Here is a 12,146-nt window from a genome sequence, read left to right as displayed (position 1 = left end):
GCACGTCCGTCCTTATCGCTTCATCCCCTATTTTCACAAATAATATCGCACCTCGCGCTCACACGTAATCTTTCACGTTTATGCATCAAGAGAGGTCCAGATCACCTACGTCACAGCCGGCATCACGGTGGACACGCTGCGCGAGGAGATGCGGACGATATGTGGATTCGGAGCTGCACGTTCGGGCACGGAACCCGATCAATTCACGATGAAGTGGGTGGACGACGAGGGGGATCCTTGCAGGATCACCTCCCAGCACGAGCTGGACGAAGCCCTGAGGCTCTACGAGATTGAAAAGGACACGGAAATCACGATACACGGTAAGAATACCTAAGACGGATTTAAAGAACTTTCCGAGTTACTTGCAAGCCAATTCAAACTAGTTTCAGGCATCAGATATATTCAGTTGAACCGATAGAAATGTTCCTGTTATTAGAATTGGTGGCAGAGTCAGTGGCGGTTGCCTTCTGGTACCGTTTCTTAGCTCGGCACACGTACGTGACACTGAGGGATCGGATACGAAGTCGATTCTCTATAAGCAGACTCCAGATTATACCAGTAAAATTTATTCCACCCGGCAGACGGCGCCATCTATTTCACAAAACTGGGTTGAACTCTCTGCTGTTCGATGAAATATAGGATGCACGAATTTGATCGTCGAATGGCGACAAGCCGCCTTACGAGCCGAAACAAGCGCGTTTATAGTGACAGGCTGTGTCGTGGGGGATGGAATCGATATACGTATACTTGAATATGTGCAGTGGAGAATTTCACTTGGTCTCTCACGAAAGGACGTGCTTGACCATTGCTGTGCTTGGTTCAGAGACGAACGAGCTTCGGTCTCGTGTACGTAGCGGGAGGCCATGCGATTTATGCGATAAAAATATATGGTACTTGTATTTTATGGGAGTCAAGGTTTCTTGGTAGTGTCTTTCCGATTGTGCTTATGGAAAAAGCGGAAACTCACGGCGCCCGGAACTTTCCGGTGGTCGATTATTCCGCCTTTCACCAGTTTCCGGTGGTGCAGGGCTGGTAGAGCGCAGTTATTTATTGCACTTTGTTATTTTGCTGGTGGCTCAGGCGGCGTGTAAGTGAAAAATAACGGTGGGCCGTGACTCCTAATAATTGTGGGAAACATTGGAATACGTGATTGGATCTATTCCGTGAGCAGCCTCCAAATTTTGGTAAGAAATGACTGAAGAGACCTCTAATTAATCGACTTTCTGCTGTCTGACGTGGGTGACCACTTGAGCACGGAAGCAGGTACCTGGGGCCTCGGATAGGTCGCGGTTAAAAAAAAAAAAAAAAACAATGTGGGCCATAGTCCGAGCTACTGAGCCAGGAACGCAGGAACGTGTAGTCTCGTAGAATGCCTTTTGAAAATACGTTTTCAGCGTGAATTCACATACCTTCCGTGCGGAGGAACGTTCGATCATCGCTGCTGTAAGAATAGTTGGAAGAAAGCTTTCAAGGATCCAAAACGTAGTAGAGGGGGGGAAAGGACGAGAAAAAAAAGTTCAAAGTCACTGGGGCGTAAGGAGACCCTTGGCGAAGCTGAATGCTGTAAATTTTCAGCGAAACGCACGGTTCGCTCCCAAGAATAGGAAATGCAATCAATGAAAAGTATAGTTCCCGCACGAGGAAGAACTCGAAGCCAGCACCCAAAAATTGATCAGCTTTAATCCAATGAAAAATATAAAGCATCGAGTGCGGTCGGACTGGTACTACTAATTCTTCGTAAATTTGATCTCACATGACGAATCCCATCGGAATGCCGTTGCCCACCCTCTCGAATCTATTGTATTTCGAAATAAGAAAAGCCATCCATATCCGGTTCCGTTCGAGATCCAAGTCTTGCGAGACTCGTGTTAAAGTGGCGCAATAGCAAGTGAAGCGCGCAGCCTGCCCGTCCGACAGGCGACTCAGGCAAGTCAGTCTCCAGGTACCTCGGGTTACTACGAAGCAAAGCCGACACCTAGAGCTATCCACCCACGGCATTAAATACAGGGAACCCGCGTGCTCGGAGTTTGCGCGGTAATGCGGCGAGTAGCGCGCGCCGGGCGGCGGCAGTACCGCTTTTGCTGCAGTCGATATCCCACTCGGTCCGATTGCCAGTATCGCGAACACCTCGGCGAATTCGATCCTCGACATACCGCGTACACGGTGACTATTGCTGATTCGTACGATCGGACCTGTCTCCGGACAGGACGGGCAAGCTGTTGAAGAGGCCGGGCAGTGCTGAACGTATTCTGGAAAGACCCCGAGGAGTGACGGTGAAAATTGACTGACCTAAACACAGGGCAGGCAGGCAGCCAAGCAGGCAAGCAGGAAAGGCCGGAATAGGGCAGCATGGCGTGGGGCTACTGGAGCGCGACTACCGTCGGCGACAGGGGTAGATCGCCCCGACGTGAAAAGGACAAGCAGAGTCTTCATCATCATCAGCAGCAGCAGCAGCAGCAGCAGCAACAGCAGCAAACTAACCAGTCGGATGCCTTGCAGAGTTGCTCCGGTGTACAGCAGTTGCAGAGTGAATTGGGTGCAGGTGCGAGCGAGGAACCACCCTGCAGCCTGATGATCCAGGGTGCTTCCTTTTACTCGTATTCGGCAGCCGCGGCCGCAGCGGCGGCGGCGGCTGCGGCTGCTGCCGCCGCCGCTGGAAGGAGAACCTCCGCCGTCGAAGGATGTTCCACTGCACTACAGGTTCTACCTAGGGAGCTACAGCCGCGACCTGGTTCTAGCAACTACCCGCCCTCGCCCTGTAGCGAATCCGCTGATTACGAGCAGCCCAGCCATCACAATAGTTATGCCCAGGACGGCCCTCACGCTGATTCCATTTTACCACCATCGGTCGCTGCCAGGTTGATGATGCTTCGGGATGACGACGAGGATGGCTCAGAAGGTGATCTCGACGACGCTACTGCCGCCGATATTATCTACGCTTCCAATAGTCGTGCACAACCTGGACCCAGTGGATGTCTCGTGCATGGTCCCTGTAATCCACTTCCGGAACCCGCACCTTCCGTTTCTTCACTGATCGGCGAGCACCACCCACCGGGATCCATTCCTGGATGCACCTCGCAATTCTGGTTCAACGATATCACCTGGGGTACGTTCACCAGGAACGTGCGATACTGCCATTCGCCTTGCCTATTATCTATCCGTAAATTTGACGTACTGTCAGGTTCGCTACTGAAAGTACCACTCTACGACTCTGCTTCGGATAGGTTAGGTAGGCCAGCACAGGTCCAAGTAGAGGCCTGGCTCAGACTCGCGGTAGAGGAAATAAGCAAATTAATATCTGCTCGTACTAATTTTTCCCGTTATTTACGTACAGTCATTGCGAAATATGTCCATTTTTATTTACTGCCCGTCAATTGATTTTCTGCCCAATTTGCAAATCACCGACCCAGTCATGTGCGGCTTATACATTGTGCTTGGTTTATGCGACTAACCTGTTTTAACCCAATGAACCAAGTTTGCGCTACAACGATAATGGCCACCTAGATCCTCCGTCGATTAACGCATCCGCGTCTTTTGTTCATTGTCCTTCAATCGTACCTGTCAACAGAAACTCTTATTATGCAACGTAACGCAATACATTAAAACGTTTCACAAAACTTTGCATGTTTACGCAGTTGCAAAATTTATCTAAGCAAAATTTACTAAAAAGAATTGGACGTCTCCAGCTTTCATGACTGCACCTGTCTTTCGAAAAAGGAAACGTTATCCAGGTGGGCGTCTGTTTACCAGTCTAACGTCTAATGACAGTTAAACATAACGTACATATATATTCCTACGCAAGTGCCATATAATGATTATATACAAACCCGTGACACACATATATATATACAGTGATGAAATACAGGTCAAACATAGATCCATCATAACTTACATACGTAACGATACTTAGCACTTTCCTAAAAGGGGCAGTTTCGCGATTCAATGTCAAAGGTCAATCCTGACACAAGAAATAAATTTTTAACTTATTCACAAGTCCAGTTACATTCGCGTTCACACCCAGTTTTTTTTGTACTAAGCTACTTCGTGACGTTTCATTACTCTCGCGGAAGGCGTATGTCTCTAGACCGGATGTGAGGTGTGACCCCTTCAGCGAGTGAGCAGTAAAATGTCATTACGGGGCTACAAAGCGTAACAAAATGAAATAGCTATGCGTATATTTTTTTTTCTCGTTCACAATTTACATTAGGCTTAATCGGGTATTATTATTTACGTAAAAAAAAAAGTTTAATTTAATTCGCGTTTTCCCTGCATCAAGTACAAATTAGAACCACGTGTCAGTCCTTCGTTAGAATAATGTAACGTGTCGGCGATACGCCATTGGATACGCTTACTCACGGATTGAATCGAGAAATCGCGAGACGATCGTGATACCAGCCAGCAATGTTATCAGGGCTGATGCCTTCCTAGGAATTAGATTTCCAGCGATTACGACATACGCGTAGTCGCTAAGGCGGAGGGAGTAGATAAAGCAGTCTGATTTAGAATCAGTCAGAATTTCTCGTACACATAACGGTAACAGAGCCCAGAGACATTGGAATTACGGGTTACGCGTATATAGTTACGCAGACGTGAAAGCCGGTATACATTTTGTAAAAAAAAAATGTGATTATTGATAACGTTATCGTGAATCAATCAGATAAGACGGGTCCGACGACACGCATGATTTTTCATGACAGAATTTCTCCTGTGACCGAAGCATCGAGAGTTTTTTTTTTTAATCCTAGTGAATACTTTTTTTTTATCATCCCCAAGTACGTGAGTCAAAGTTACGTGTTTCGAGGCACCGTGAACCAAGATAAAGGGAGACGTGAACGCAGAATGAATTTGAACGTATACAGCACCATGCTCGGAGTAGCTTTCATGTACGACTGTCCGATGCTGTCGTACGAGCTTTTGCCAAGGAGCCTCAATAACAGCCAAGGTCTCTGGAGCCAAGTATTATATACGTCGATATTAAGATTAAAGGAGACGATCGCATGTAATCAACCCGTAAACTGGAACTATGTAATAGCGCGTATGTAATACGTGTGGTGCGTGGGCGTCGCGTGAAGGAATCCCTTTTTTCTTTTTTTTTTTTTCGTACAGTTCGCGTGTATCCAGAGATTTCGTGTCGGCGACAGGAGGGGGAGACTTAAGGGAAGGCGATCGTTAATGGTCCCAGGACGACAGGTAGTGTCCTTTCGATCCTTTTTTTGAGCGTCATTGCTTTTGGTAAGAAAAAATAGGTGGAATTGGGGTGAAAAAGCCGGTATGTAAAAAAAAAAAAAAGACAGGGGGAATAAGAGGAATGATATAAAACACTTCTTCAGGGTTGGTTACCGGCACAGTAACGTAGTTGGTTACCGGCAGGATCTGCTAGACTTTCCGGGTTGCTCGCTTCACTATTCTTTTTTCTTTCTGGTCGACACAACGATCGACTTGCGACAAACTGCGGTCTTGAAAACTTCCTTGATCCTTTCTCTGCTGGTAGTTCAGCCGCGAGAGCGCACCGGTGGCTCGTATCCAGCCTCAAATCTTTGGGGGGGTGGAGGGCTGGAAACTTATTGGGGACCAGTTGCCACCTTGGGTATAATAACTTGGGATGGTACTGAGAGAATTTTCGAGAAGTGCATCCATCTTGTATTGGGAGATGAGAGGACTTGCTAGGTGTAATTAACCCTTGCTGAATATTCTAATGCTATTTAGGGAAGTTAAGGCTCGAAGCAGGGATGCAACTCTGCTAGCACTTCTGTGACGTTATAGCCGTTACGCGGTACCTGTGCACTTTGGGTCACACGGTATTCGCCCATTATTTATACATACGTGTATATATAGATATATAGGCAGTTGGATGCAGATACTCCATCCCCTTCCATACGTGCCCCAATTATTTACTATATAGGGATGCGCATGGCTACCACCACCTCGGAGTCCTTAATCATCGATATTTACTATAGGAATATAGAACAAGCTCAGCGTGATATGGTAAACACAAGGTTGGCACGTCTTGCGTCCACACGGTCAGTGTGGTATTTGCAGGATGGGGTAGTAGGATTTTTTATTTTTCTTTTATTTTTCACTTCCCCTCGTCTTCCCTTTTGCCCCTCTCCGCCCACTCCTTTTTATTTTTCAACCCAAATTAAAGCACCGTAATACAAATGGCCCGTGTGTCCGCTTTTGTGTTGCAGTTTTTCCAAATGTGCCCGCCGCGCCGGGAATGCCGTGCCAGGGTGAAGACAGTGAGTATTCGTTCGATGAGCTTTACTTTTTTTTTTTTTTCTTTTCTTTTTTTACGTTCATTCCTTTCCACCCTTTAACGCACAGAGTATATTTTTCGTTTTTTTTTTTGTTTGTAATATCTTACGCCAAGGTGAATTAGATGCGACGATGTAAAAGGCCAGACCGCAGTGTAGCTGTAGAACTTTTTGAAATTTTGTTACTTTCTCGGCAATATCGAGCACTGTTTATATGACCTCTGATCTCTACGTTGTCGTGTGCGGTAGGTTGTCGATTGTAAATAGAGAGTTTACAATTGATAAATATGTCCGGCGAAGTATGGATCAGGGTGGAACAGCCGCGATGCTTTTGCGAATTTTTGGGTGTGGTACGGTACTGTGTACTTTAAAATTGTATAAATTAATGTGAACATATAATATTTTGAAAAGTGTTTATATACAAGAGTCAATTTCTATTTTCAAGGGAGCATCTACAGACGAGGTGCCCGCAGATGGAGGAAGCTCTACCGGGTGAACGGTCACATATTTCAAGCAAAACGTTTCAATCGAGTATGTATTTCCTTTGGCTTATTTGTCATCTGATTTATTAGCTTGTCAAATGAATGTATCGTTAAATCGATTAAATTTGTATTTAAAAAAATTCTTTTCTTCCTAGAGAGCCTTTTGCGCCTTTTGTCAAGATCGCATCTGGGGTCTTGGTCGTCAGGGCTTCAAATGTATCCAGTGCAAGCTGTTGGTTCACAAGAAATGTCACAAAGTCGTTCGCAAGCCATGTCTGAACTTACAGCAACAGCAACAATCGTCGGAACAACAGACGACAGATAGAAATGGCGATCAACAACAGCCAGATTCGCCCCAGCGTAGTCCTGCGGCGCATCTCGAGGATGAGACAACGGAATCCTCAGTGGCTGAAGATCCTTCCCGTGCCCGTAAAGAAACTTTGAACTATTATCGTTATTAAGCATTGTCCTTAGCGACGACACAATTTTTATTATCATTACGGATGCAGGCACAGGAAGTGACGAAGGCGAGGAACTCGCCCTGGATGCGGTATCCGGTGCGGACGGCGCGAACGAAATGCAAAGACAATATTCACTGAGTGACTTCGAGCTGATCAGGGTAATCGGTCGTGGATCTTACGCGAAGGTCCTGATGGTCGAGTTGAAACGTACGAAGAGGATCTACGCGATGAAAGTAATCAAGAAAGCCCTGGTGACCGATGACGAAGACATCGACTGGGTTCAGACTGAGAAGCACGTCTTCGAGACGGCCTCGAATCATCCATTCCTCGTGGGGCTACATTCCTGTTTCCAGACACCCTCGCGCCTTTTCTTCGTCATCGAATTCGTACGCGGTGGCGACCTGATGTTCCACATGCAGAGGCAGCGTCGTCTTCCGGAGGAACACGCACGATTCTATGCGGCTGAGATCAGCTTAGCCTTGAACTTCCTGCACGAAAAAGGTTTCTTTACCTTCGCACCGAAAATTATCCATCTTCTTAGCGTCTCTACCATTTCGTCTTACGACATAAAATTCGTTCCAGGTATTATATATCGAGATCTGAAACTGGACAACGTACTCCTGGATCACGAGGGACACGTTAAGCTCACCGATTACGGAATGTGCAAGGAAGGCGTCAGAGAGGGTGACACGACAGCTACATTCTGCGGTACTCCGAATTACATAGCACCTGAAATTCTACGTGGGGAGGACTACGGGTTCTCGGTCGATTGGTGGGCGCTGGGTGTTCTGCTCTACGAGATGCTGGCTGGCCGAAGTCCTTTTGACATTGCCGGTGCATCCGAGAATCCAGATCAGAACACCGAGGACTATCTCTTCCAAGTGATCCTCCAGAAGACTATACGTATTCCACGATCGTTATCCGTAAAAGCAGCTTCCGTCCTTAAGGGCTTCCTCTGCAAGGATCCTGCTGAGAGACTCGGATGCGGACCTTCAGCCTTCCTCGACATCGTCGCACATTCATTCTTCAAAGCTATTGATTGGGAGATGGTGCGTATTCCCTCTATCAAACATATATGTACTATAGCATATTATATAATACTCCTCGTTATAACGTACAGAGGCATTCTCGTTAAAGGCGTCATTGCCATCTGAATTATTACTGCTTGATTCATACGGGGTGATAAGGGTGAGCAGTCCCTCCCAAGCTTATCTCAAATTGATGTTACAGTTGGAGCAAAAGCAGGTCAGCCCGCCTTATAAACCTCGCTTGGATTCCGATCGTGATTTGGCAAACTTCCCGCCGGAATTCACGGACGAGCCTGTGCATCTCACTCCTGACGATCCGTGAGTCTTTTGCAGATACATTCTTCCCTTCTTTTTCGTTCTCTCGGTGGAGCCAAGAAAAAAAATTTAACCTTCTCATTATTGAACGTCCTATGTCAGACTCTAAATTCTATCCGTCATGCACACTAACGCCATCCCACTGAGATCTTTGAATTATCCTGAATCCTGTGTCTAAATCACATTTCAGCCGAGTCATCGACAAGATCGACCAAAGCGAATTCGAAGGATTTGAATACGTGAATCCTCTTCTGATGTCACTGGAGGATTGCGTGTGACAGGAGTCGACCTTTCTCCATTATCAAGAACCTCAGGAAGATCAGCAACGGCGGCGGCGGCAGTGCTATTTGTACGATCTACAAGAGGAATTGGCGATGCTCAATCTCGATCCGTGTCCGGGCTCTGATGGCTACGCGCGACACGATAATATTTTTGCGACGCACTACCCAATGGAGAACGAGAACGACAATAATTATAACGAGTACCGGCTGCCGCCGCCATTTCCATTCCAATACGAGAGTCCAATCTGCTCTCGATCGCTGAGCATCGCCGAGGTTGCCTATAGCAACGGCAACAACAATCTGAACTACGACGAGAATGATTACGACGACGTCGAGGAAGAGAGTCCGAGAAAGGGCATCCTGCAACAGATGTTCTGCCTTCCGTTAAACTAGACTAAATATCGAAATATCCCGAAGAAACAGAAGTATCATCGCTCCGCGTTACGTTGAAAGTTCATTCTAATTAATTCCTCGTTGCTCTCCTTTAATTCGGGTACCTTGGCACGTGAACGAGGAGAAGAAGATATAATTAAAAGTACGGAATATCGCTGCTAGTTAGCAATCATCCTAAGATACAACTGCAAAGCCAAATGGCGTTCGCGAAATTGGAATTGGCTGAGTATTCACTGAATATCCCGAGGGAATTGGTGCTCCTTCGAATACATATAATAACTATATAGATATATTTTTCTCTTTCCCTAGCTAGCGTATCCAACTCTCTTTCGCTTGGTATTGCATAATAGCCAAGCTGAATAACAAAGTTAAAAGTGTACACTCAGAGATGGAATTAGGTACCTGACTGCACCATTTGAATTTCAATTTTTTTTTTGTTTACTTTTCTCTAAGTTTCACAAATCCTTCATCATTGCGTCACGCCATCGTTCCATGAATAACGTGATATAGAAATTATTTAACGATCTGTTTATCGCAACGATGCGATTGTTTTTGCGCTCGCGATGAAAAAAAAAAAATATATATCAACGTCACCGAATCGCACCACACGCAGCTCCTCGTTCCCAATGTAAACACCGTTGAGGATTTTATATAGACGGAGTTTCGCGGGTCTCATTGAGAATTGGTAGGTTTCCATAGAAATTTCGAATTTTACGTATATTTTTTAATAATCCTACAATTTCCGATCTAATGAAAAACTTTTACGTACGAGATGATCATTGCCAATCGTCATAATTGATATTTTAACGAGAGGAATGACTCATTTGCAAATTGAATCGAACTAACGTTTTCAGGCGATATTATTATATCGTGATGCCTAGGACGTTCCTTTGATAAAATCATACATGGAGTATCCTCAATGAGATCCCTCGTGTGTCTCCCAAATATACGGTATAGACTAATATACATAGCCCTGTACATAGGAACGAAGTACAGAGTCCTGAGATACGTACGAGGTCTCGGGCGTATTTAAGACTCTCGAAAGACGGGACTTTAGTTATATTTGTAATATAATAATATAATGACTACTATATAATATAACGTATTGTAATGAATACCGCGACGTGCATTGGCGCTCGTACGATTCGTTCTGATTTGCGTCGGATTCGTCAAGCCATAGTAAAAAAAAAAAAAAAAACGAGAGCAAATGAGATAACGAATACAAAATATTATTCGTAAAATCCCACGAAATCTTTGCTATTGTCTGGACGCTTGACAGACATCGATTGCTGATTAGTTCTTAAAAAAAAAAAATGCAAATGTTTCGCAATTATTGCCAAATATTATTGGCAACCCTACCAAAGGTTTACGTCATGCCGATTCATATTACCTAGGACAAGCCATAGTAAAAAAAAAAAAAAAACGAGAGCAAATGAGATAACGAATACAAAATATTATTCGTAAAATCCCACGAAATCTTTGCTATTGTCTGGACGCTTGACAGACATCGATTGCTGATTAGTTCTTAAAAAAAAAAAATGCAAATGTTTCGCAATTATTGCCAAATATTATTGGCAACCCTACCAAAGGTTTACGTCATGCCGATTCATATTACCTAGGACAGGAAAAAAGTATTCGTATTTACCGATTGATCGTTCTCGAAATATCGAAATTTGTATTACCGTTCGTCCCGTCGCAAGGGGGGTCAAGTTTTCGCATAATTTCCGAATTTATCGTTAGGATCAACGGAAGTTAAACTGATAAAACAACGAAGGGAAGACGAAAAGTTTCTCTTCGCGCTTAAATCTACATACGCGTTTGACTTTAGGCAACGAGCAAGGATTGGTATGGGCTTTTATAAAGGGTGGGCTCATACCTTCTCTTTTTTTCGATTTAACCAATTATCCTTATAATAATTCCGATTTGGGAAGAGCCTTTATATACGAATAGATATATAATTTTTGTTCTCTTAAATTCACTGACGGACAGAGCAATTGGAACGACGCAAGTGAATTGGCCGCAATTAATAATCAGCGCATCTTTCCCGTCAACTACGTGATCTAGAACTGACTAATTGCATTTAATTGTTATACGAAGTATGTACGAGATATCAAAAGTGAAATAAATGCGCTTAATACCGTAGGACTTGTCACATGATTCAATAGGACGAGACCGAGGAAGTGGAAAGTTTATGATATCAAATGCAAATACAGATAATTAGTAATATTTTTATGTATTACTGATGGCCTGATTATTGTACCGATTAATCATTGTGTATTTGGAATTGTATCGAAGCGTTACTACGTGTATGCGGCCGTTGATAGTATTTTTATAAAGTCTAATTTATGTTTTAATCATGATTATCGATTATGATAGAGGTCTTATATATATATTGATGATAGAGTAATACATATAATAGTGTCTACATTATACGTTGAAGTATTAAACGCTCTATCACGAGGAACTAGAGAATGAGGGAAAGCAAAGTATCATATAAAAAGAAGAAAAAAAAGCAAGAATAATGTCAAACGAAGGAATTAATAAGAGACGTACATTTGTTCCTTGATTAGGCAGTCTAAAGAGAATTAACGAGGAGAGCGAGAGGGAGGGAGGGGAGAGAGAGAGAGAGAGAGAGAGAGAGAGAGAGAGAGAGAGAGAGAGAGAGACAGTACGTGTAACTGCAAAGAAAGAATTGATAGCTGCAGGAAATCTGTAAATAATTATTTATCGTCCAAGGAATCGAAAGGGACGAGAGTGATAGGGCGAAAGAATTATTACAAGAACAACAAGAACAACAACAAATGCCTCTCAAGTAATTCCGAACGATATATTATAAGCGATACTTATCCTAGAATGTATTTTAAAAGATAAAGCAGGTTGTTATAAAATATACCGGAGTAACGTTGAGTAATGGGGGAGGGGGGGGGGGCGA

General features: G+C 44.3%; 2 protein-coding genes across 10 annotated transcripts in view; both read left to right on the top strand.

Moving 5' to 3' along the window:
- LOC107272478 (atypical protein kinase C) overlaps nt 1-8,872 on the top strand; it is an 11,187-nt gene extending 2,315 nt beyond the window's left edge. For 5 of the 9 annotated variants that reach the window (XM_015749671.2, XM_025089771.1, XM_015749672.2 and 2 more), the window contains exons 3-10: nt 91-320; nt 6,189-6,239; nt 6,700-6,785; nt 6,892-7,165; nt 7,246-7,698; nt 7,780-8,246; nt 8,428-8,543; nt 8,731-8,872. In XM_015749671.2, the coding sequence (XP_015605157.1) occupies nt 91-320; nt 6,189-6,239; nt 6,700-6,785; nt 6,892-7,165; nt 7,246-7,698; nt 7,780-8,246; nt 8,428-8,543; nt 8,731-8,818 (1,765 nt within the window). In that variant the 3' untranslated portion in view covers nt 8,819-8,872. Of the gene's footprint in view, nt 1-90; nt 321-1,337; nt 3,107-4,526; nt 4,943-6,188; nt 6,240-6,699; nt 6,786-6,891; nt 7,166-7,245; nt 7,699-7,779; nt 8,247-8,427; nt 8,544-8,730 lie in introns of those variants that run through there. The other 4 variants (XM_015749668.2, XM_015749669.2, XM_025089770.1 and 1 more) reach the window with 4 other exon arrangements.
- Nucleotides 8,873-8,881: 9 nt separating this feature from the next.
- On the top strand, nt 8,882-10,422 carry LOC107272486. The gene has a single exon (XM_015749684.2). It carries the CDS (start codon nt 8,915-8,917, stop codon nt 9,212-9,214), a length of 300 nt encoding a protein of 99 aa, XP_015605170.1. The 5' UTR covers nt 8,882-8,914; the 3' UTR covers nt 9,215-10,422.
- Nucleotides 10,423-12,146: the final 1,724 nt, after the last annotated feature.

Source organism: Cephus cinctus, unplaced genomic scaffold (genome assembly GCF_000341935.2).
Source record: "Cephus cinctus unplaced genomic scaffold, Ccin1 Ccin1_scaffold1184, whole genome shotgun sequence".
NCBI lineage: Eukaryota > Metazoa > Arthropoda > Insecta > Hymenoptera > Cephidae > Cephus > Cephus cinctus.
Note: the sequence above shows the minus strand (reverse complement) of the source record. Positions and strands in the feature narration are given on the sequence as shown.

Excerpts from the sequence above, each read along its gene's own strand:
- LOC107272486 (XM_015749684.2), top strand. The coding sequence starts at position 8,915 with ATGCTCAATCTCGATCCGTGTCCGGGCTCTGATGGCTACGCGCGACAC.